The 25,944-nt window shown below is 41.6% G+C and overlaps 1 protein-coding gene across 1 annotated transcript in view; it reads left to right on the forward strand.

Annotated features, from left to right (window-relative positions):
- Positions 1-3,720: 3,720 nt before the first annotated feature.
- The window catches only part of RAD23B (RAD23 homolog B, nucleotide excision repair protein), a gene marked incomplete at both ends in the record, with an annotated part of 33,454 nt that continues 11,230 nt past the window's right edge, over positions 3,721-25,944 (forward strand). The window contains 5 exons of the mRNA XM_079548529.1: positions 3,721-3,786; positions 15,777-15,858; positions 19,317-19,396; positions 21,321-21,574; positions 24,854-24,909. Of these exons, the coding sequence (XP_079404655.1) occupies positions 3,721-3,786; positions 15,777-15,858; positions 19,317-19,396; positions 21,321-21,574; positions 24,854-24,909 (538 nt within the window). The remainder of the gene's footprint in view (positions 3,787-15,776; positions 15,859-19,316; positions 19,397-21,320; positions 21,575-24,853; positions 24,910-25,944) is intronic.

The following is a 25,944-nucleotide window of genomic DNA, read 5'->3' on the forward strand; positions in this document are numbered from 1 at the left end:
GCAGGCCTCTCACTGCACCACTAAAAAAAAATGAGCTGCCTGTGCTGGCAGGGGCAAGTCCAGAAGTTGGTTCAGCACCTCCTCATCTGGGTCAAGGAAGTCCAACATGAACAAGATGCAGTTTTCCTCATCTGCTTCCAAAGGATCATCTACAAAGACCTGCCCCATTTCCTGGTGCAGCCAGGGCAACTGGGGCTACAATAGACCCAGGAACTCCTGGAAGAGGTGTGGCTCCTGGAAGAGCCGTGCTGTGTAGCAGTTCTGGAGTCTGTATACAGAACATTGTAGCACGACAGTATCTGAGTTGAGTTAGGGCAGTGGAAATCCCTGCAGTGTCCATGACAGCTACTGTCTGGAGCGGAGGTTTTGAGGCACAAAACAACATTATCATACCTACAGATGAACAAGGACAAGGAGATGGGTACAGGCTCTTGCCAGTGATGCCTTGCAGAGGGGCAACACAATAACATCAGATGAAACTAGAGAGGTTCAGCACAGACAGAAAATAAAAAACGAATGTGAGAATAAGCACTCTGGTAGGAGTCACAGAGACTGTGGGATTTCTGTCCTTGGAGGTTTTCAAAACCTGGACAAAGCTCTGCACACCAGTTCTGAATTTGTTTTTGACTCCACCCTAAGAAATCTGGAGTAAAGACAACCTATATATCCCTGCAAACGGCAGTGATTCTGTGATTTTGTAGTCTCTGTGACCTAGGAGTTAGCAGTGTTTTACAAATGGCTAGAAATGTATAGAGAAGCTACACATAAAAGTGATTTCCTGATGAATCCAGAGGGCTCACATTCTCCATCTGTCAGGTTATGCATATACCAGGAAAGCAATGCTCTGCAGCAGTTACATTACTCCAAAGCAGATGGCCTGTTAAAAGCTACGAATGCCGTAATAGAAGTCTCAATATTGTTCTCTTTTATCCTAATGTAAGGAGAAAAAGCGAAGTGTTGGAAACTCATGCTCAGAAGCAAGTAATGCATAAATCCATAGTCACGTATGTGTAACAGGATCTATTTTGGTGATTAATTCTTCATACCACCATTGAAAGAATTAATCTGTGTGTAAGGCAGTACATTTGAAATCAAACTTCTTTAAGTGAATTTTAACTGTATTTTGATTAGATTAAAATACTTTTAGTTAACCACAGTGATGACTGTAATATGATTTATGACTCATACAAAAATACACTGTTTTAATTTATTCATAGTAGGCCCGGTTAGACCTGCAGGATTTGATCCACTATTTTCTAGATAAATATTATTCTTGACTCAATAATCCAGATTAATTGTTGCCAACTTCTGACATAATTTCCCTAGGAGCTCTTTGTAGGGCAGAGAGCAATCCATTCAACAGCTCCTCAGTGCAGCCATGAAGTTAGGAAGACCCTTTAGTGTTACACTGTCCAACTGCAGTAATAGCAACGCGCTCACTATGTTATTTGCCACTCTAATGTCATACACAGTAATTAGTATTGCTTTGGAAATACTCAGACGTCTTGCCTTTCCAGTGCAGCTCTGCTGAGCTACAGAAGACCAGCATGCAGCTTTCAGCTTCCATTTGTGCTTGTTACTACAGCACAGACAGGACCAAAGACAGGACGCAATCTCAAAATAAGTCTAAATATTAAAATAGCTTGCAATGAGACTCTACTCTGAAGTACTGTAAAATCCTCCTACTGCAAGAACAGCCCTTTCAGGTCCAGACATCAGCTAACCGTTCTCAGAGAAAAATATCAGTGCTTCTCATACCTAAGTCATTTTTATTTTCTTCCCTTCCAACTGTTTAGTGCTCCAAGGAAATCAATGATTAAGTAATTGAATTATTCTTGGATGAAAAGTTTTATTTACTTCCACACAAAATGGAAAAAAAAAACAACAAAACAAAAACCAAGCACTGACTTAAGAAGTACCATGAAACTACACTCAGTATACTCTGGAAAAATACCTCAATTCTATAAATGATAGAAACCAGCCTGAAAAAGGAATTTCAACCCTGCCACAACTTGTTTATGGAGCTGAAGGTTTTGAGCTACAGAAAAATCAAGAACCTGTTCATTTGAAGTGGGCTCCATACAGTGAGCTGTCCCTAAGTTCCATACCACTCTGAAGTGGAAAAACATTCAGCTTTTTTTCACCAACATTCTCTTCTTTTGCTCCAAGCTCAAAGTCACAAAAAACATCGTCCTTACCAGTTCACAGCCTCTCCGGAGCTGATTCTCAGTTATGTTAAGGCTTTTACAAGATTTCAGGGCAGAACCAAGCAACCGCATGTAAATGAACACTCGCCCCAACACAAACTGTGCAGAGCTGTTTTGTACTACAACCAGCAACCACAAAAATGAGGGTATGAGTAGTTTCCTTTCAACACAGTCTGAACAAAAAGGAGTAGTGAAACTAATACAATTGCTCAGCACAAAGTACTTTCATTTGCATTCATTCAGCAGAATGTACGTTGGACTGCTAAATGCTAAGTAGAGAAAAATATCCTTTCTATCTGCAAAAGAACTAAATCTGGGATCAAGCAACAGTGAAAGTGAGCAAACAGTGTATTTCAGGTTGTAAACAGTCATGCAAAAAATAGCAAGTGATATTTTATCTCAAGCCTCTAGTTCTGAATGGCGCTCTGCAACGCAAGCAAGCTACTGTGCGCTGCCAAGAACGCCGGATTCCTACCAGCAACACTCAGCAGTTTCTCTTTGGGTGCAGAAGCCCCGGGAGGCTCTGGCTGCCCAGCAGCTGTGCACCATGGCCTCAGGGGGGTGAGGACAGCAGCAGCACACCTGTGTGTACAGCCCACAGGCACCCACACCCCACTGCAGGGAGGCAGCCACCCCTTCCCCTTCGCTCTGTGATGCACCTCCACTGCCTGTAGGAAGTTATTATGAAACTCCTAATAATGAATTAAAGCGTGACTTCCGTTAACGAAAATTATGGTGAGTGGCCAAGGCATGATTTAAGACATCCAGGGTCTATGCCCTATATTCACCTAGTATTAGCATCCTCCTTTGCCTTGAGGACCAAGAAAACACAGTGCAAGGTCCCACACCTACAAATGGAAGCAGCTGTAAGGAACAAGGGCAGGTATTTCTCGTGTCAGAGCAGCTGGTTCAACAGTGGGTTGAACGCTATGCACAGCAGGGATCGCTCTTTGCTGCCAGAGGAATCTCGAGGGAAAAGGAGGTCAGCAGCTCCTCACGGGGCAGCAGCACCAGAAGGATCCAGCCACCACGCTGCTCGGTTAGTGTTGCCCGCCTCCATCCTAAGTAACCGGTTGCTCCAGTTTCTCTCGCAGCCCACCGCATCGCTGAGAACTCGATCCCACAGCCAAGGCAGTAGCCCCACCCGGCCACCGCACTACCTCACCGCCGCCATTGGCGGCCCCTCAGGCGCGAGGCGACGGTGGGCAGCCCAGAAACGCATGCGCCTGGCGCTTCCCGGCTCAGTGACGGCGCACGCACCACCCCCACGAGACGGCGCGTGCGCACTCCGCCCGTCCCACGCCTCCCCCCGCCCCTCCCCCGCTCGGCCCGCAGCCGTTACTCCTCGCACCCGCTGCCTTCCGCTCACTCAGTCCCGGGAGCCGCCGCGCCTGTCCGGGTCTGTGAGGCGACAGCGCGCTGCCGCTCCGCCTCTGCTCTTCCCGCTGTGCCGTGTCGTACGGCGACCAGGGGTGCCGGACAGCCCACCGCCGCCACCGCCGCCACCGCCGCCATGCAGATCACCCTGAAGACGCTGCAACAGCAGACGTTCCGCATCGACATCGACCCCGAGGAGACGGTGCGGGAGCGGGGGGGAATAAGGACGCATCCGCTTCTCCCGAGCTGCGGGCCTCTCCCCGTCCCGGGAGCGCCGTGTCCGAGCCGCGGCTGCGGGAGGGTTGGACGGGAGCAGGGTGGGCCGGGTTGCGGGGGAAGGGGCTGGGAGGACCGCGGGGCTACCGGTGTGCGGAGAGCAGGGAAATACTTTCCTTTTGGCCCGGCGGGGAGGCCTGGGCCGGTAGAGTTGCTCCGCTCCGGGCAGCTCGCACGCTCCGGCGCGGGGCAGGTGGGCTCCGCCGAGGCGGCGGCCGCGGAGAATGGCGGGAGCTCCGGCCCTCGCCCGTCCTGGGGGCACGGCGCTGGAGGGGGAAGGGGAAGCGGGGCGGTGGCACGCGGCTTCCCGCCGAAAAAGCACGAGCAGAGAAAGCGGCGGGGCCGCCCCTGCCGCTCTACTGCTATGGGGGTGCGGGTGGGTGATTGTTGGCACGCTGCAGGTTGCTGGGTGCCTTCGGGAGCTCCTTGAGGGGAGGGAGTCCCGGGGAAGGTACTTGCGCACTTGTGCAAGTGCTTCCCTTGGAGCAGAACTGTGAACTGGGCCTGTGGAGGTGTCTGCAGCAGCCTTAAATTTGTGCTGTGCCTGCTGCTGCCAGGCCTGTTGGCTTGCCCTCCTCCGTCTGTAAAAACAATCCAGGAGGACAGCCAAAATCTGGTTGAGCTCGTTTGGCCCAACGGTGTGACGGGCAGATGGCGAATTGCTCGCTGAAGCATGTATTAGAAGCCACCAAGGATCTGAAACGTTGCTCTTTACTTACTGCTGGGAGAAATTCTCCTGTAATCTTATCTGCTCTTCTCTTCTTTGAGGAAAGTCTTGGAAAAGGGAGGGCAAGGGAAGGGCTGGGAGAATGTTGCCAGCCTGTGAGACAGCAAAATGCATCAGTAAGAAGTTATGTGATGTGAAACTTGCTTGCACCATCTGCATGCAGATGTGTTCCCACTGAGCTGCAGCAGCAACGGGAATGCTTCTTATGAGCACAGTCTGTTTGGCCTCGGCTAAGAGCAGGTGCTCAGGCAGATGCAACATGGTTAGGATTTGGGGAACACACTCCATAAAGGTGTGCAGGATTAGGCCTTGGCTGTGTCAGTCCTTGAGGCATCAAGGTGAAAATGTGTTTAAAGTTCCTAGGATAGTGCTTTAGAAAATTAAGGGCAGACTTACTGTAAAAAGTGCTGCGGATATTAGAAATTAATAAGGAGAATGGGGAAACTTTCAAACCCAGAGTACTAACCAAATGTCTGTTTGGGTTTTCTCAGACTTTGAAAAATACTACTTTTAGTAGATAGCACTGAATCCTTTAGGGAATTTTCTGGCATCTTTGAATAAATGTGTCCACTCTGAGAGTTCAGGGAACATTGCTTTTAGTCTTTGAACTACACTTGCATGTTTTGCTGCTGGAGGTAGACTTGTTTACTTGGAGCTGTGCCCTATGCTGTGACAAGGCCAAAAATGATCTAGTTGTGATAGGCTGGGGAAACTTGTTGCGCTAAAATTGGCTTCTGTTTCTAGCACTTTCTCCTTGCATTCTGAGTAAATATCAGTCTGAAGAGATTTGATGTTAGAATGCAAGACAGTATTCTAGCAAGAGTTTACGTTTGTAATAGAGAACTCTCATCAGTAGAAAGGAAAGCACTAAAATATACTTTCTGGGGAGAATATGAAGAAATATGCTTCAAAATAACTGATTTGGCTTCTTAAAGCTTTTACACAAAAGGTTGATTAATTTTCTGCTTGATCAGGCAGTTAAAATGTGTAGTTCAAAATGTGTTTTTAATAACCTGACTTTATTTTGTGCTGTTATGTTGTGAAGTGCTAGCCCACTGAGCCGTTTTACTGATGAAAAATCAGACTGAGAGGATGAAGTACTCTTGCTTTTGGAAGCAGTAGATAAGGACTGTCAAGTATTTTAATTGAATAAAAGTTGGGAAAAAATTAGCCTCAGGTCATTTTGTCTGAGAGGGGTTATTATCCCTCCCAGCTTTTTCTGGGGGGAAACGGCAGGAGAGGAGACAAAGCTATAGGAGTACATCAGAATCAATGCTGTACTCATCGTGCTTTTTATAGAGGATGGATTTACTAGCTGTAGTAGTTCTAGTTCTGCACAAAGCAGTTCAGTACCTGAGCATTCAGACTTAACCAGGTCAAATCAGAATGTGCATTTGTGGACACAAGCTGGTTATTGTGCTCATTGACTAACTGTGAAGAGAATACGTTAAGCTATGTGTTAGAAGGGAATAAGCAGTCTGAAACTGATGCAGACCTGTCTAGATAAATCTCATCTGAACCGATAGGATTGGCATTACAAAATTCTAAGTCTTGTGCCAGTTATTGCTGTGTAAGTCTGAAATAAGCTTTTCTAAAAAAATTCAACAAATATTTTTAACATCTGTTTTAAAGTGAAATATTAATTTTAAGCAAGGCTGTCCTGTTTCTTTATCAGATTCCCTGTGCTGTTAGCCTTAACATCCTCACTGTTGCAAAGGGGAGAAGTGAAAGATACATTCACTATGCGAAGAAAACTTTGCTAGTCTCATCCTTCTACGGTGGGCTTTTACAGAAAGGTTTTTTGACACAGTGAGATGCCTGCTTGTTTAACACTGCACAGGATTCACAGGATGCTTGGTTAGGGAATTTTGAACCTCTTAATATTCTCATGTGTACTTAATATGCTTTATTGTTAGATGTGGAGAGATTTTAGGATGTGCAAATCATACCCTCTTGTACTGTGTTTTTGACGTTCAGAAATTTAGGCTAGGTGTTAACCTAAGCTGTACTGAATATCCCAGGAGAGTGCTCCAACAAAAATCGGCCTCATCTATGCGTACAGAGTGGGGTATGAGGGAGAGGAAAAGCAGCCCCATGGAAAGGAATGGGGGTTCTGGCAAGCAGGACATGAGGCCGCAGTGTGCCCTGGAGCCCAAAGGGCCAACTGTACCCTGGAGTGCAGCAAGCCTAGTGCTGCCACTGGGCAAGAGGAGGGGCTGCCCCCTCTGCTCCGTGCTGTGTGCCCTCACATCCAGCACTGCATGCACGTTGGCTGCCGCAGTGTTGGAAGGGCATCAAGGTATTATAGGTGTGCAGAGGGGCAGCGCTGGAGCCTGTTTTCTGGTGACCGTGACAGGGCCTGAGGGAATGGCATGTTGCTGTGTCAGGGGAGGGGCCGCTGGGGTAGTAGGAAAAGGTCGCAGAAGGTATGAGTTTAGAGGGCTTGTATTTGCTGCTTGAGATTTGATAGATGACTCTGCAAAAAACATTATTTTTGGTGATAAGCAGACAAAGTGTCAGGAAGCACATGCAGTTTTTTCATCATTTTAACACCTTGTAAGCACTACAGCATTTTAAAGTTATGCTCTATCCTACTAGGTTTTTTTGTTTTATTAAGCATATGCTATTTCTGCATTTGCTTTTCTTCTGTAGTTAGTCTCTTCTGTTTTGTGTTGGAGTTTGACTTTTCAAGCAAGGAAAGTTCTTCAGCCAACAAATTAAAGATCTAGACTTTAACATCTTCAATATGTACACTGGCCACTTGTTCCCAAGAGGAGTGAATTTCTATTAGAACAGTGTGGCAAAGACAGTATGGAAGACTGAGACTGTTATGTCGAAAGTAAATGAAAAGGCCTTGGCAAGCTTAGTGCACAAGCTGGGAGGAGGATTTGGTGGTGCTAAGTATTCTACATAGGTAGGTACCATGGCAAATGGAAAGGTTGTCCATGATTAAATTATAACACTGGCGTGAAAACAGGGGAGTATTAATAGTTAATGAATTAGTTTGGGCTGGAAATGAGAAAAAGCTGTTTTTTTGTTTTTTTAACTTGCCCATTTTAGCACAGAGTATAATCTGAGAGAAGTTGAAACTGCTGTGGGAGAGTGAAGGGTGTGAATTTGTTCTGTACACTTGGGTCATGGGAACTACTTGCCTAGAAGGAACTGTTCATGTCCTGCTTACTTAGCTGGCTGAAATAACTAAGGACAACAGCTGGGCAACTTAGCACTATCTGTTTCATGTAACCCATTTTCAGGATGTTCATCTGGGATGCACTCAGGGACTGGTATTTCTTTGGAAGACCTGTTTGGCAGTTAGGAGTTTATCAGCTTTAAGTCTTAATTGAACAGATTGCATGGCATCATTCTCAAGAGGATTGTTCAGTATTTTGGTTGGTGGGGGATAGTTGTACATCTTAAATTCAAAGGGAGCAGAAAAAATCAGCTTGTCGTGTAAAGTGGCTCCTGCTGTGTATCTTCAGGCTAAGTGTTTATAGAGAGTGGATCTCCCAGAAGCAGCCAACAGATACAGCAGTCTTTGGCTCTCTTTGGGAGACTTCAGGTCCTCCTAGGCTCAAGGTCCAGGAAGTGCCTGGCAGCCCTGTGAGAAACTTGAGGGTGTCTGCTGCTGTTAGGCAAGGATAAAATCAGGGACACCACTAGGGTCTGAGCCTGAGGAAGCTCCAGAGTCCTCTAGCAATCCATAAGGGTTTCTAATGGGCATAATTAACCATCTGGGGTACCGGGAGCCTCTGCTGCAGCTGTCCTCTGATAAGGGAGAGTGAGGGCCTGAAAGAGGCCTGTCTAAGACCGTGGTCAACAAATAGCTTGCACAGCAGGTTGCATTCATAGGTGTCAGAAAGGGAGGCCAGCAGTTAAATTTAGGTCCTTAATATGGTCTTGGATATGGTTATAGTATGCTGCAGTCAAGCAGGCATTGGAATACATATCTCTGCTTGGGTGGAGGCTTCTGTTCATCCAGGGTTTCTGATGGCATATGCAGCCCTCCAGGTCCCTGACTCCAAAGGGTGCCTAGGCCTCTCTCTCTAAGGGTAGAATCTACTGTGCTGGAGGTGTGCTATCCTAGAAGAGCTGTGCTATCATATTAAAGATTTATGAGAACAGGTAAATATGTTGTGCTGTTTCAAAGACAATTAGTGGGGAATAGACTTATCAGCAACCACGCTATGGAGCGATGCCTCAGGCTGCTGAACAAGGGACATTGGGGTGTTAAAATCAGGAGAGATCACTAAATCAGCTAAATGAAGTTTAAGAAAGGTCACTTCCAATGCTTGTGAGTTTAGCAAGAAAGTGCTTGTAAGGTACCGCTATGGAAAAAGTGTCCCAAGCAATTGGTATTGTCCTGAATAAATGTGTACTTAGCATGCTACAGCAGCTCTGAGCTCCTATACACCAGCAAACACTGGGGAACAAGCAAGATGAGTTATGTATGTGTACAGTTGCAGGGTTCTGATCTTACTAGCATGAAGGAGATGTGGTGGGATGGCTGACTGGAGTGTTGTAATGGAAGGATACAGACCTGAGGAGATGAAGAGGGAGTATTTTATTCTGTATTACTGGCTACCTGGAGTGTGTGGAGCTCTGCCTGGGTACAGATGAGGAGCTGACCAGTGGTTTATAGATTAGGATTTAAGAGAGGATGGGGCTAGGTGACATTGTAGTGAGGGTCTACAACAGGCCATCTTATTGGGAAGAATGAAAGAGGGTAGGTGAGTCACTTCGCAAAAGGATAGGAACAGCTTCATGTTCACACACCCTCATGAGGGGCTTAAGACAGCCTGATATCTGTTGGAGGGGCAGCACAGCATGGTATAACCAATCCAAGATATTGCTGGAATGTGTTATTGATAACTTCCTTCTTCATGTGCTAAAGGGAACCCCTGAGAGAGGTGTTGCGCTGGGCTTTGTTCTAGCCAACAAGAGGGAGCTGCTGGGGAATGTGAAGGTCAAAGGCAGCCTTGGCTGCAGTAGCTATGAAATGTTGGGTTTTCAAGGTGTTTAGTACAGCAGGGAGGATGTATAGCAAGCTCATAACTGAAGACTTCAGAAAAGCAAACTGGCCTTTCCAAGGATCTTGTGAGAGTACTGTGGGATAAAGCCCTGAAGGGAGGAGGATCCCGAGAAATATGGCTGATATTCAAGGATCACCTCCTTCAAGCTCAAATGCAAAACATCTGGGCAGCCGTTACCAAGTTAGGGAAAACTAACAGAAATCAGAGAAAATAACATCTGACCAAGGACAGTCAGGGCAACAAGAAGAACTTCTACAAGTACAAAAGGAAAAAGTGGGCCCTGTTCTCAAGAAAATAGATCTGGTTACCTGGGACAATAAAAAGGCTGAGGTAATGAATGCCACTTTTGCATCAGTCTTTGCCAGCAAAGTTACGCTTCAGGTCCCAGAGGCTAGGGGAGAGGCTGAGGGAGAGGCTGGAGCGAGAAAGGTGTATCTTTGTTGAAGGGAAATGCTTCAGCATTCCTAAGTCTATGAACCATCATGGGATGCACTCATGAGTGCTGAGATTGCTTAGAAGTGTGATTGCAGAGACACTTCCTACGGTTTTTGTTTGATCGTGGCAATGAAGAGAAATGACTGAAGACTGAAGTAAAGCAGATACCTTGTCTTGTCTTCAAAATAAGCAAGAAGGAGGACCTGGTCAACCTCAGCTCAGTCTTTGGAGAGGTGAGGGAATGGTCTTTCGAGAGTTCTAGAAGCTGTTTCTGTGCACATAAAGGGGAGGAAAAATACCAGGAGTAGTAAGCATGTATTCACCAAGAGGCAGTCATGTTCATACATACAGGCTGGGAAAAAGGAAGAAGGGGAGGTCATAGTGTACTGTTTGTCTTCCCAAAAAACTGTTAAGCATGATAAGCTCTGCTTTCCAGGAAGCCTCTAACATTTGCCCACTGATGGGAAAGCAGTGAATTAACTCCTTGTTTTGCTTTGGTTGTACACGCTGCTTTTGCTTTACAGTGATAAACTGTCTTTATCTCTACACAGGAGTTCTTTCTCACTTTCTCCTCCATCCAGCTTGGGGCGCATGAGCAAGAGGCTGTGTGATACTTAGTGGCCTGCAGGATGGCTGATAAGCTTCTATAATGAAATCACTGGTATGATGGATGAGGGTGGGGCATCAGATGCTGTCTGCTTGGACTTCCATAAGATCTAGATGGTCTCCCATAAGACCCTCTTAGAGAGCCTGTTGAAGCATGGGCTGCTTGTGCAGACAGCATTTTATGTGAAAAATGTCATGATTCTATGGATGTAGAAGTTTACTGTGCATCTTAAAACATATTTTCCCAAATTAGCAGATCAATTTGCTGCTGCTGTTTCTTTCCAGAAAGTAATTTTTACTTAATAACTCTGCATTGATGATTATGTTAATGTCTAGAAAATCTAAAGAGTTGGAGATATAATGTGGTAGAGGCAAAGTTCAGGTTATTACTGTTTTCAGTGTCTCATTATGCCTTTGGTTGGAAGTTACTGCTGCCCTTCTGAACAGTAGTGACAGGATTCTTTTTTGCTTGAAAAATGAGCATTTATATTTCAAGTCTAAGCGAAGCTGGTTCAGACTGCTGTGTCTGACATAACTCAGGTGGTTTGGAGAGTGCTTCTATTGATGTACTAGAAGCACAGGTATCATAGCTTCAGTGAGTGCCCAGACTTAAGTCACTCCAGCTAGAGCTACAAGAGGAAATTTTATCTTTAGCATCTTACTGTTGAACTGGATTTATCAGTTATGTCTTTTTGTTTCCTTGAATTGGTATTGTATTCTTTGCAGGTGAAGGGGGTCGGGCCTTCAGGCTAAATAGTGGCTGAAACGAGAAGAACAGGCAGTTACTCTTCAGAAAAATACACTTTAGGGTGTTTTGTGAACATCTATCTCTAACAATTGGATGTTAACATCTGCAGCTGACTGTATTTCTGTGCAGACTTACATGTAGAAAAGTGGCACAACAACGAGTAGTTCAGGAGGCTTGGGCTGCACTGAGGAAAATATCTTGATCCAAGTGACAGTACAACCAAAGGAGAAGTGTTAGTGGACTTTTTGCTTACCGACACAGATGAGTTAATTAGAGGGGTCAGGACTAGTAGCTGCCTGAGCCACAGTGGTCATGTCCTAGTAGAATTCCATAACTTGAGGGATATGGGTCAGATGAAGACTAAAGTTACAGTCTTGAATTGTAGCAGATTTCCAGTTTGAGGAATTGTTAAATGGGACCTCCAGAGATTGCTCTTAAGGATTTAAGGAGCGGAACAGAGCTGGCAGCTGTGTAAGGACATTGTTAGAGTGTGAGAGCTCTCAATTCCCATGTATAAGAAGTCATGTAAGGAAAACAGGAGAGCAGCATGGATGAATAAGGATATGCTGGTAAAACTAACGTCTAAGAAGAAAATGCGTAGGCAGTGGAGCCAGAGACGTATATACTGGGAAGACTGTAGAGACATTGCCCAGATATGTAGGAGTAGGGTCAGGAAAGCTAAAGAACAGTTGGAACTGAATTTGGCAAGGAGTATGAATAATACTAAGAAGGGCTTTTGCAGGTACTTTGGTCAGAAAATGACTATTAAAGAAAGTGTAATCCCCACCTTGATGAGCAGGACAGGGGCTGGCAGCAACTGACATGGGAGATGGCTGATGTACTCAACAGTTTTTTGCAGGTTTTCAGAAGTAATCCCATTGTTCAAGTCTTTGATCCTCAAGACAGCAACTAGGGAAATTAAGTCCATTCTATTGTAAAAGGTCATTAAAAAAAAGAAAAAAACAGTAATAAAACACCGGCTGTGAGAAGTAGGGTGTATAGGGAGTGTTTGGACTGTGAAAAGGGGATTCCACTGCTGGTGTCTTGTGTATGTGAACATCATCCTGTGCTCTGAGCTGTGCTCAGGGTAGAAGTCTATCAGGAAGTGCTCCCGCTGGAGGTTATGGGTTGACAGTTTCAATTGGGTAGAATGAGCTTGTAGGAAAGTCAGCACTGACCCCTGCTCCACTGAAGCCAGCAGAAGTTGTATGTAGAAACTGAGTTTAGTGTTAACTGAAGGAAACTGGAAACTGTAAAGGGACTTGTCCTTGCATCTTGGGCATTGACATTTTAGAGAAGCAGTTGTTATAATGATCCATGAAAACATTGGTGAGTATTTGGCATTGCACCCTTTGGGGCGATGGCCTGGTCTCTCAGAAGGGATGTGGATAGTAGAACAGCAGAATCACTGTTGATTGTGCTGGCTGCTACTCGTATAGAGCAGTGATGACAACATCAGAGATAATATATAAAAGAACTGAAGAGTCAGAGTGGTTGTCTAAACTCATTCACCCTTCAGCACCTTCATCCCGCTGTTGTGAACCCCAGCGGGTTTTTAAGATTAATAGTTGGTTACTAAGGTTTACTTACTGAATGTGATGTAAAACCACCCATGAGTGCAGCATTTCCAAATGTGCTACTACTATAGCATGAATATGAAGCAAAGAGTACTGCTTATTATTTGGTCATCGTCACAGCTAACACATTTAACTTAATTTTGTTGGCAGTACTGTTTCTCTGTATCTGGAGAGGTGTGCTGTACACCTCCAGCCACGTGCCAGAAGGAAGACAGCATAACCTTGTCTGTTGAAATGGGCTTGCACAAAAGGCTTTGAGTGAGGGCAGGTCACTTGCAGTGTGTCAGTGATATCGTTGCACATGAGTTGGACAGCAAAAGCATCCTTGTAATTTGCTGTTAATATTTTACCAAAGTAAGGAACTCCTTTACATGGGGGTTCAATTATTGTGTATAGTTACAATTATTGTGTAGCAGTTAATGTGTGTGTTTTGTCTGTCCCAACCTAAATTATATTTAGCTGTTAAGATGTTTCTATTTGAGACAGCAGACTTTTAGTTTTGTTCCTTATAGGAAAAAAATAGAAGTATTCTGGAATAGAACTAAAACATGAGGAAAATAGAAGTCAGGAGATGTCTGAAAACAATAGCTTGACTGAGTGCAGAGGATGTGAAGCGAGCCTTAAATTTCACTGTCAAAAAGGATCACATTATATTATTTTTCTAATCTATGGCAAACCCAGTGACTAAGTGGAAGGAGCATTTTTGAGATATCACTCTTTGAGTCATTAGTACAAGTACAGAAGTACATGAAATAGGTAAGCAGTATGTTAAGATGTAGGCTTCTAGAACATGTCCCTTTCAACATGATTTGACAGTTTTCCCTGGTGGAGCAGGGAACTTCAGTCAGTGCTGGTACATAATGTTGAATTCAGAAAAATTGCTTTGCTTATCCATGGCCTAGGCAGAACTGTTGTGTTGTGAGTGACTGTCAGCTTGAAGTAATAACTGGGTAGGAATTCATAACTTCAGTTTTTACTTCTTGGGAGAAACAACATTAAGCCATTAAACAAACATAAATCCAGGGGTAGAGTGGACCTTTGTCAAACTAAATGCAAGAGAATGGTGATGCTATCAGTGAATTGTTAGTATTAAATGTCTTGGAGAGATACCTAGTTGTGAGCTGCTATTAATTTTGCTGTGGAAAAGCAAGTGACTAGCTGGAGGTGGATCATAAAGCTTTTGTCAGGTCCTGAAGTGGCACACTCAGTAAGGGTACCAATAGTGTCTCTTTCCAACTGCTGAGGGGGAAAAAAGAGTTGGGTTCTTATTTCAGCATTGTCCCACAGACAGCATCATATCTTGTCCTCTGTATCTTTCTATCACTAGTGATTTAATCACCTATATCGGGTGCAGGCTTAGGTATTAGGTTTGATTCTGAAGGCCTGTTCTGTGAGGTAATAAAGCATGGTAAAACGAGCGCTTTTTATATTACTGTTGAAAAGATGCAGCTTCTTTGTCAGTGTTCAAGTTTCATCAGTCCTTGGTGGACAGGGATTACCGTGATAAGGTGCCTCACAAAATCCAAGAGGAAGAGGAAGGGGGGCTGCTGAAAAGAAAAGGAGAAAGATAATACAAAGGTCTAAGACATTCACAGAAGAAAGATATGAAGTTAGGAAGTATGGCTGCGTGTTGAATGGATGAGGGATCTTAATTTTGTTGAAAAGTTGGCCTTTGTGAGTCTCAGTAAATTTAGCTTTGACATGTGAAAATGTTTTAGTGTATTTAGTGCTTAAGCAACCCTAACAGTGAACTACTGCTTTAAAAATTAACAAAAATGATAATTTTGCAATTAACCCATGGTTAAAAAAATGGTTAGTCTAGTCCAGCTGTCAGGTTAAATGCATTCCCCCATGTGTAGCTGGTTAAATTGCTAGATAGAAACTTAATAACAGGATCAAGCTTTTAATTAAAAAAAAAATAAAAATGAATATACAGGAACACAGAAGGTGGTATTAGTTTGGATTAAGCAGTTCATAATAAATTGGCTTTTGTATCTGTATTGGGAGAATCTGCCAAGAAGCAGGAATGAATGTTTTGATGCAGGCATTAAAATATGATTGCGAATGTTTTAGTACAAACATTTCTACAGGAACAACCTTCATCTGTCTGTGTTTTTATGTTTCTGTATGTTTATGTTTTATCTCTTCGGTTATTGTATGTAATGCGATCCTTCTGGAGAATATGATCACAAAATTAATTTTGTAGGCTTAAATTTGATACGCGAAGGTCTGCATATTACCACGAAGGGAAAAGATTGGAAGCGACTTCTGTAAAATGAACAACGAGAGAGATTGCACAAATTGCTGCTTATCAGTGGTTCTGGTAATCCCAGTAAGTTAGATCAAATGTCATGGTGACCTTAACAAAAATAAAGCAATAACAAATAAAGCAAGCCATCAAACACTCCATAAAGAGTCATTATGATAAATGTTTCAGCTGTGCATGGTCTGCACCCAGCATTCAAAGAACAGAAAATGGAAGTAGGTAAAAGTATTTTCTGCCCAAATTTCTCAACTTTTCATTGTATTGTAAGCTTGTGCTTAATCTAATGCAGTTAAGATGAGAGAGAAGAATTTTAGGGATAAATGGGTTATTTGTAGGGGGTACACTTCATACTGATAAAGTGTCTGTGCTGATGTCTTTGGAAGACTGCTGTACTTCATCAATGAAGTACATAAGATTTAACTGCAAATTACTTTTTAGTAATAAAATTGTATGGAACAAAATACACTTAATGTTTATATTGTAAACCTATGGTGTTTTTTTTTTTAAACAAGACTTCTATGCTTTAGGTGAAGGCGCTGAAAGAGAAGATTGAATCAGAAAGGGGGAAAGATGCTTTTCCAGTTGCTGGTCAAAAACTAATTTATGCAGGTAATGAAGACTTTGAAAATACTTTATCTGAATTTACCATATTTGTCATGCTTTGATTTGGATCTTAAGTCTTATAAAGATAAGTTCTGAAACATAAAATAAGTTTAAGCAAAAAAACCCCAACCCAACAGATCTCATTGCTAAAGAGAATTCCTAACTTTAAATAAAATTCTTTCAGGTTTTAATGTATGTATATGTTTCTATTGTTACCTCTCTTCTTGTAACGTGATATGCTAATGGCTTCACTTATGGATGATGTGAACCAGGTGGAATTGAAATGGCTTTTGTTACAAGAAATTGGGACTTACAGTTGACTCTTATCTTTCGTTCAGCTTATATTGTGTTTACCTGAAGCATACTCCGTTTATCTCAGGCAATTAAACAGTGTTTTTCTTTGAGACTGACAAAAGAAAACCATCACCAAAACTGTTTTTTCTAGTTTTAAGTGTTCTTGTTTTTGTAATTTGTGGTACTTCCAGACAGTCATTTAAAAGTGTGTGTTCTGTGGTAGCAAAAAGCAGATAAACATACGAAATTAATCCTTTAGTACTAACATAGTTCACTGAGATTTATGCTAATATTTTCCTGTTACTTCTTTACCTCAATGATTATTAAATCACAGAGCCAGTTCTTGCTTTTGCTTTAAGTCAGAATGCAAAACATTTAATCACAAAACCCACAGTTCTGCTTTTTTCTCTTACATCATGCCTGAATGAAATTTTGGCAATTTTTTTTTTTTTCTCCCTGGTCTTACTACTTTGTAAGCAGTACTAGTTTTTCACTGGTAATAAGCTGAATCACAGAATCACTCAGGTTGGAAAAGACCTACAAGATCATCCGGTCCAACCATCCACCTATCACCAATAGTTCTCACTAAACCATATCCCTCAACACAACATCCAAATGTTCCTTCAGCATCTCCAGCACCGGTGACTCCACCACCTCCCTGTGCAGCCCATTCCAGTGCCTCACCATCTTTCCTAATGTCCAGTCTGAATCTCCCCTGATCCAGCTTGAAACCATTCCCTCTAGTCCTATCTAGATAGGACTACTTATGATAGAAAGGTGGTAATCACAAGAGAAGTCAGAAATCTGTATTTGTTTGTCGGAACTTCTCACAACTCTTTTTCTTAGCAAAGTTCATCCATATCCTTAAGTAAGGAAAATGCACATGAAGGTGAACGCAAGAGTCCCATATATAATTAAGGCATATAATAGGCCTTGTATAATACATATAATCATATTACATTTTTAATAATTTATGATTCAAAAAAATAAATTGGATTGCATAAGATCATAGAATATGGTTTGTGTATTCTCTAAAGCTAGAATCTATCTGCATGCGCTGTATCACAGAATCACAGAATGCCAGGGTTGGAAGGGACCCAAGGATCATGAATCTCCAACCCCCCTGCCACATGCAGGGCCACCAACCTCCCCATTTAATACTAGACCAGGCTGCTCAGGGCCCCATCCAACCTGGCCTTGACATCTCCAGGGACGGGGCATCCGCAACCTCTCTGGGCAGCTGTTCCAGCACCTCATCACTCTCTGTAAAGAACTTCCCCCTGACATCCAACCTAAATCTCCCCTCCCTCAACTTAAAGCCATTTCCCCTTGTCCTGTTGTTATCTACCCTTTCAAAGAGTTCATTCCCCTCCTGTTTATAGGCTCCCTTTAGTACTGAAAGGCTGCAATGCGGTCACCATGCAGCCTTCTCTTCTCCGTGCTGAACAAGCCCAGCTCCCTCAGCTCATCCCCAGCTTTGTAGGGGAGGTGCTCCAGTCCCCTGATCATCTTGGTGGCCCTCCTCTGGACCCTCTCCAACAGCTCTCTGTCTTCCTTGTCCTGGGGGCTCCAGACCTGGACACAGTCAGGGGGACTTAGGGGGACAGTCACCTCCCTGTTTCTGCTTGGCCACCCGTTCTGATGGAGAAGTTGTTGTATGATACACAAGATTCTGTATGATGCACAAGCATTAGAAGATGTAGAAAATGACATAGAATGAAACTTTACTCTTTGTAATGATTCTCTCATATTTGCATAATGACATCATGCTTTTGATTAATTTTTTTTTTTTTCTTGGAGAAGAGATACAAGGTTGTATTGATATTTTTACATTTAAATGGATTTAAGTCTTTCCATATTTTGGTGAAAGTGTAAGTGATAGCACCTTGATGTTTCACCTGTACCTGATGAAAAAACACTCATTTGTAACTAAAATAGTTTTTTATTTAAAAAAAAAAGGCTAATTAGCAGTGAGGTAAATCTTCTGTTGTCATCCGTACTAGCATAGAATCTAAAACCCCTGAGAACAGCATGTCCTGAGAAGCAAGCTCCTTCCCTGAAGTGCTGGAAGAATGTAAATAAGCCTGTATAGGTCCTGAGTCAGATGCTGCACCATCTGCTACATGCATTACCATTACTGCTACTACCTTACGCATAACATATTCTTGGTCATTTGACCTGAAAGGCCATGGTGGAAACTGCGGGGAATGGGGCTGTTGCACCTCATTTATGTTTTAAGAGCTGTAATGTGTATGTATGTCTTAATTTCCTTGCAATCAGTAAAAGGATGTCTTGCTAGATACAATTAAATGGTGTATTATGCTACAGTTGAGAATGGTTGTGAAAATTTGTATTTTAATGCTGAAATGGGGAAGTAGCCATTGGCATGTATTCAAAAAATGAATCAGTTAAAGCCATGAAATACATACTGAAAATTCTGTAGTAGAATAAGTAAGTATTATAAAACTTACTGTTGAATATTCAGTTCTGATTTTTAAGTTCTTGTAGAAGTGAGGTAAATAGCCACAGTACCATCTCTGCTTATGAAACGTAGGAAGTGGTAGTGTAACAAAAACAAAACTTCTGTCCATGGGTAGCAGATGTGCAGCAGTTCCAGAATTTTCTAATGCTTTAGCCTTCTTTTATGAATAATTTTTTGAAGTTGTGAAGTCATGAATTTGCGTCATGCGGATAAACTATGGCAGGCAACTGTAGATAGTGTAGTAAATTTGAAGGGCTAGCAGAAAAGAGCAGACAGGGGTTTTCTTGCTGTGTATTGTGTATGTAAATAGATATAAGTTATTCTGTTTGGCTTACTGTATGCTAATACCTTTTCTCTGCATTACTTGTATCTGCGTTTACAGAAAGATTTGTTCTACTGTTGACTTTACACTTCTGTTTTAAATGACTTAAAAGCATATTCAAAACTTAGAGGAAGTGTCAGACTGTAGCAAAGCAGAGTTGCAGCTAACAATGGACATCATAGGAGGAAAAATAGTTGGAACTGTACTGCCAAAGCTTAATGGCTGAAACACTTCAAAATTACTAAGTTCATAAGTATGCAAAAGACTTACTTTTATATGCTTTTGGATCTGTGTTTATGTGAGGGAATACCAAATCTAATAACCCGTTACGTGACTTCTTACAAATTTTCATGTTTCATTTGCCAGGTAAAATTCTTAATGATGATACCGCTCTTAAAGAGTACAAAATAGATGAGAAGAACTTTGTGGTGGTTATGGTGACAAAAGTGAGTAATCCTTATTTTTGGAAGGAAAATTGCTTTCACTTTTTTTTTCATTGTTTTTATGTACCAAAAGCAATGGAAACTTGTTCTCTGAAGGTTTTATTCTACGTTAATGTAACTGTTTGAATAGATTTGGTCCCTCCAGAGCTTTGCTAAAGAGGAAGAAAGGAAACTAGGTAAGTTTGTTACTCAGTTGTCTATACAGAATTTATTCCAGTCTTGCCATGTTGCTTTTCAAAACTCATGGCTGTTTCTTTTGTCAAGCACAGAAGCTTAAACCTGGTGGCTTAACAGAAAAGTTCCATCAATAAATCTGAGTCTTGAAGAGCTGCACTGGCAAATTAAAGGAAATGGCTGTGACGTGTGCTTGATGTGTCTCTGCTTTTGACCAGTTATTAGATTGCTGTTGGGGAAGCAAGACACTGATTATCTATTTCTTCCAGACATTTGGGGTTTGAATTAAACTGTCTTCATCTATGTCTTGAGATATGAGGGTAACTGGAGTTAGATGTCCTCTTGAGGAAGAAAACCTATATTCATTTGCACTTCACACGTGTCCAGTATTAATTCCTAAGATTCCTCATTTGAATGTAGCTGTTGCTGCACTTGTGAGTAAATAAATTTTCTAGTCTGTGGTATGCAATTTGTGGCATTTATCAATAGAAGCAGATATGTTTTCAGAGTATGCTTTTCATTTTGCTTATAGTATGAGAGACAAAGAGCCAACAAAAACTGCTAAATGCAATACTTTCTTATGTCAACTAGTGTTTCAGTGTTTAGCAGTTCTGAAGTATTACGGCCTTTCTGTTCAAGTTCAGTTTACCTACTTGTGAATCGATCTTGGGTAAGAGATGCCTGTTGCATCAGCACAACTGCAAACTTCTTCTAATGATCAGAATTACTGACTTTTTTTTTTTTTCTGTGTGTGCGTGTTAAAGGCATCTTTACTGTACCTGCTGGAAACTGTTCAATTTCAGACTTCAGACAAAGGGAGGAAATATTTTCCCTAATTATTTAAAAAAAAAAAAAAGTTAAACAAAACCCCCCCCCCACACACACAAAAACATTGTCTGAAAGTAGTTCACTTAGAGTAAGTAGCTGTGTTATGCTGTTTCTCATGGTGAGGTGAGGATGTGGCCAGACCATGAAGATATGTGTAGATAAGGGACTACAGGGATACGACTTTCAAAAATTCAATTCCAAAAGTGATTTCTTTCTGATGGATTTAGTACTATAGCAGAAATTCATGTTTCCAATAGTTAGGCATGAAGATTAAAGCACAGTTGTGCAAATATGAATTTCTTGTGGTTGGTCTGATAGTGCTTGATTCTGCTGGACTTCCAATACTTACTATCAAACTCAAGCATGTGAAGTGTTATTTGTGTGATGCTGTTAATCAGTCAACAGTGTGTAAGTTAAGCTTGTTAACGGGTGAAGCTTAAATTTATTACCCTTAACTCTTAGCATCTTGTTTTCCAGAAAACAATATTAATAATGAAAAGAGATTTCTGTCTTTATCACTTCTTTGCAAACATGAGTGGTGAAAAAACCGTATGTTTATTGTGCTCATCAGATGTCTTCTGAGAACTGTTTCATCTAAAAAATGCACTTCTACAAGACACAAGATTGTTCTCATGTTTAGAAATGCAGTTGGTAAATATTTGGACCTCACCTTTGCATTTCACATCATATGTGAACAGTGAGTGCTTAGGTGTCTAAATAACTACTTGAGTGACACTACCAGTTGCCAATTTAAGCACAATAAAATGTGTAGATTATCTTGGAACATACTAATATTATGGTTGTGTTTGCACTGCTGCCTCAACAATAGATGGTTATAATAGAACTTAATCATTGTATTCGCTATAGGAAGCATTAGTTTAATAGCTTTGTTGTGTCGTGTCTGAATTCTCTTGTCCTCCAATAGCCCAAAGCAGCAGCTGCAACTACAGCAACTCAGCAGACTGATTCCACTACTGGCATTAGTGTAACAACTGCAGATCCCACACCAGTCTCTGCACCAACTCCTGCAGCTGCTCCTGTGCCAGTTCCTGTCCCTACCACTCCAGCACCAGCTGCAGTTGCTTGTGAATCTGCACCTGTGAGTACTCCTAACGAAGAAAAGCCAGCAGAAAAACCACCAGAGGCACCAACTGCTGTCAGCCTATCATCAAATGAAAGGTATGAATGGACCGCCAAAAATGGCTTCTCCATTTCAGTTGCTTCTAGTTCTGGCTTTGAGTTTTCCATTACAGTATTAGTCCAATCCTATTTTCTGTTATATGTAACTTTTCTTCTTGTCTGTAACTTCAGTCTCTGACTCAGCTACAATATTACTTTATACTTTTTCACACGTGGGAATGTGGTCTTTTGACTGAACCTGTGGAATGGGAAATTTAATGTCGCAGGAATAGTTCTGCCTTCAGGTGTTTCAGAGTGACTGTGGCCCAAAATTTGTTATAGTGATATTCAGCTGTGTGGAGAACTTCTGTTACCAAAGCTTTTCAAAGGGGTGTGTCCTCTCTTGTTCATAGAACTCTGGTTGTGTTTTGAATCATTCGTCATACTGCTTAGCTTTGAACCATGCTCTGTATTGCTCTTAACTTTTAGAAAGAGCTTTTTTTTATTTTTTTCCAAAGCATAAATTAAAACATTGTTCTTAATCATGTAATAACTTAAATCCACAAACTTCAGTCATTCTGACTAACACTTGGCCAATATGCAGGTAGCTGTGAGAACTGGGATACCTTTTAACCTCAGTTCTCAACATTCAGGAAAATCAAGTGCAAAGTTAGAGGTTACCTCCCTGTTCTATATTCTGGACTTTGCTCACCTGAATTTACATAAGTGTTGCATGGGATTAGAATCGTGTTAACTATAGTTTAATGGCCTTTGAGTGCTGCTTAGCATCAGGTCTTCATTTTTCATATTGGTTTGCAATTATTTTTGTATTATTTATGTGAATACCAGTGCATAGGACATTAATTTTTGAAATGGTTGTACTTAAATGCTATCCAATATTGATTTGTTGTTGAGGAAGCAAAACTTTAATTGGCTAATGTCCTGAAAATCTTAGAACAGATTCCATGCACTAAATACCTTAATTGTTGATTTAATTTTGCAAAAAAATTAATTTGAGAAATTACATCTGTTTATAACAAGTTAGAAATGAGTCTTCAATTGTCAGTAGAATAACTTAAAATTCTTAATGAATGCTTTTTTTGCTCTCAGTTTGTACAGTGGGTTCAAAGATAAAATTTTATGTTTAATATTAAAACAACTTTCCATGTTTTTCATGTAGAGACTGCAGTGTTGTAAAACCTGCAATAAAGGAGTCTCAGTGTAAATACATAAGGAGAAAGCAAAAGAATACCTGAGAAATACTCTGTTATTACCTGCCTTGATTTTTTTGCTGACAACTTCTTGGTTTTGATTTGCTTTAGAAGCTAAATTACTGAGGCTGATAAAGCATGTTTGTTGTTTTTTTTTTTTTTACCCTTGGCCTGGCCAACTATTTTTCTCTTTTGCCTTTAATCAATTGCAGTGGTAAATCTGACTAGTGATAGATAGTGAGGCATACTTTGTTACCTGTCGTATTTCTAATGTCATCTTCTGAAAACTGATTCAGTATAGTATGATCTTAACACTTGCTGTTGTTAGGAGTTGCCAGCTCTGTAGCCTGATTTAGATGTGAAGTAGCTGCAGCTTCATGTCCCCAGGTCTGTTAAGTACTGAGATGGAGCACATGGTCCCTGCACACAGTATATCTGTACCTATATGTATGGCTGGCTGTGCAGATCAGCAAAGACCAAAAAAAAAAAAAAAAAAGTACTCAAGCAGACATACATCAGCAGCAGTCTCATGCTCATACTCAAAGGCAAAGCTTAGTACTGAAGAATACACACATGTATACCCAGAAAATGAATCCATCCAGTAGCTGACCATAATCTGTTCCGATAGCTGAATCCTAGATTTCCTGGTCTCTCCAGTCATTGGTGCTTGTACAAACAGCCAACCTCCTGAGCACAGCAAACCAATTCTCGCTATTCATATTCTGTACCTACTCGTATGCACATACACACAGTGGATCTGTTGTGGCTGTAGGCATGCGTTGTACCAATACCTAGTCCCTAGATGTTCTGCTCTCTTATGCATGGATACACAAACAAATGGGTCTCTCTGCTACCTGACTGAGGCTAATGCCCTTACCTGTAGCTGATGCTCAGGTGCTGCAGTCCTTCCAGCAACTGACTCTGATTCCCGGCCATTGCATACCTGGCTCCCACGCCTCTTATCCTGCTCAACCGCTGGTCAGCCTTGACATTCACTGGTGAGTGCATGCCAACGTACACATCCCCATGCAGCGTGCGTGCACTCCAATTTCTTCAGTTTGATGTAGGCCCATGTGGTCCATCCCTTCTTCAGTTGCTGGCATCTAGACCTCCATACTCTCTTGCATATTAAATGGATGCACTCTTGGTAATGGAAAAATTATTTAAGGTTATGCCTAGGACAGGCTGGTGATCAGGTGCAGAGCATGACCAGTCAAATACTGTTTATGTGTGACTGGTCCTTTTCAGTTGTCTTTTCTCCCTCTTCTTCGCCCCATACTTTTCATTCACAGAGCGCCTTAATATTTCCCTTTCCCTGCCTTTCATTCTTCCTCTAGATAGTCATGATAAGTCTTTCACAACCTCCAAATGCTTTTTCTGGCCACACATGGTGAGTCCCATCACCCTGTAGGCAGTAGTGCCCGTGGTGACCTGGAGATCATCTCCTGTTGACCCACTAAGGGTGTCACCCCCAGCCCATCAGCCTGATGAGCTTCAGCTTGCAGCCCAGGAAAGAGCTGAGACAGGGGCTCCTTTGGCTCTAAGTGGGCTATCGGGGTTCATCTGCCTGCTGTTGTACCTTTGTGCTCTTTGGTGAGTCTTTTCTCCTGTAACATAATAATTTTGATACTTTGAGAGAAAATAATTGCAAATACCAGCAATCTGTTTTACTGGAAAAGTAAGATAGTGATATTTTAAGAAGTGCTTCCCAATGACCTCCTTGGGTCCTTGCTGAGATCAAACCAAATTATACCATTGAATAAGGGGAGGTAATTAAGGAGGCTGCTGTCTGCTTTGAAAAACTTTGTTCTCCCTTTCTTTAAAACGTTCTAGCAAACAGATGGCTAATCCCTGAGCAGATGGGCAAGAACCAAAATACTGGGGGGTAGAGGGAGTGGTTGGTCTATCAGTGTTAAAAGTGGTAGTATTGTAAGTTTCTAAAATCTAGTCTTACTATATATCCAAGTCAGAGCTCTTTGGAAAACCTTTTTATTCCTTTGAAAAAAAAAAAAGCAAAAGGGGCCACTTAAGAGTTACAGCTGCTGCTGCTTTTTTGAAAAAAAAAAAAAAAAAATAGGAAGCTTTCCGAAGTTTTGTAATTACCATTGCACTTGTCTTCGTCTTACAGTACAACAGGTGATACATCTCGATCAAATCTTTTTGAGGATGCTATAAGTGCACTTGGTAAGTGGAGTGTTTCTTTAATGTAGACGTTATTTTGGTGCAGCAGAAACAAATGACGGATTAGCAGATGTTGATATTTTCTTCTATATCTGTCATTGGTAAAGTTATGATCAAAGTACACTGTACTGAATGGAAGTTAATATCTTAGAACCAGCATCAAGAATTCTTTACTGAAGAATATTTCACTTCATATATTTTTACTGTGTAAAAGCAAGAGCCTTATCATTCCTAGTTTTTTTTAATGCTTTTCTTTTTACTTTTGCTTCCTGGTGAGCAGGTCATATAAAATGTCTGCATTTATTATTCACCTGTTCTGCTTTGATAGTGCTGTCAGAGAATCTGCTTTGATTCTGTCAGTGAATCTGCTACTGTCTGTTGGGGATTTAATGTCTTCATATACTAATGTTCAGTTTACTTTGACGGTTTAAATGTCTTTTTTTCTCAGTGGAATAAACAGAATAAAAACAATAGAAATTACTGTACTTCTCTTGTGCTTATTCTCATACTTAGGAAATTATTAGATAAACAGTATCCCTACTTAAATTTTTGGAGGGAATTTTTTGAGTGTAGCAAGTTAGCACACAGAAATAAATAAATGATTTTTATTGTCTTTTCCATTAAGCATTAACCTGTATCTTAGAACAAAATGTTAAACCAAAATATCTTTCACATACGTTTTTGTATAGAAGTATTTGGATGCATTGGAAGCAGGTGTTATGACTAAACGACCTAAGATGTTCTAAAAGCAAGAAAAGCTTAACCTTTGTTAGTAACCACAAGGTTTAGTCTGTTTAGGGCTTTGGATTATGGTGCTGGTGTAGACTGAAGAACTGTGTGAAATGAAATAGCTAACAGGGTACTGTAGGAAACTGTCAGTCTACTTCTGTTGTGTTTAAAGTACCAGAGGTGCTACAAGCTTCCTTAAATACTAATTATTGCTTAATGACAGAGATGTGATCATCATAAATACTCCTGTTAATAGTAATGACCAACTATCTTAATTAAACTGATTGTCTTGATACAGATACCTACGAA

The sequence above is a fragment of the Tetrao urogallus genome (genome assembly GCF_951394365.1).
Source record: "Tetrao urogallus genome assembly, chromosome: Z".
NCBI classification, from domain to species: Eukaryota; Metazoa; Chordata; class Aves; order Galliformes; family Phasianidae; genus Tetrao; species Tetrao urogallus.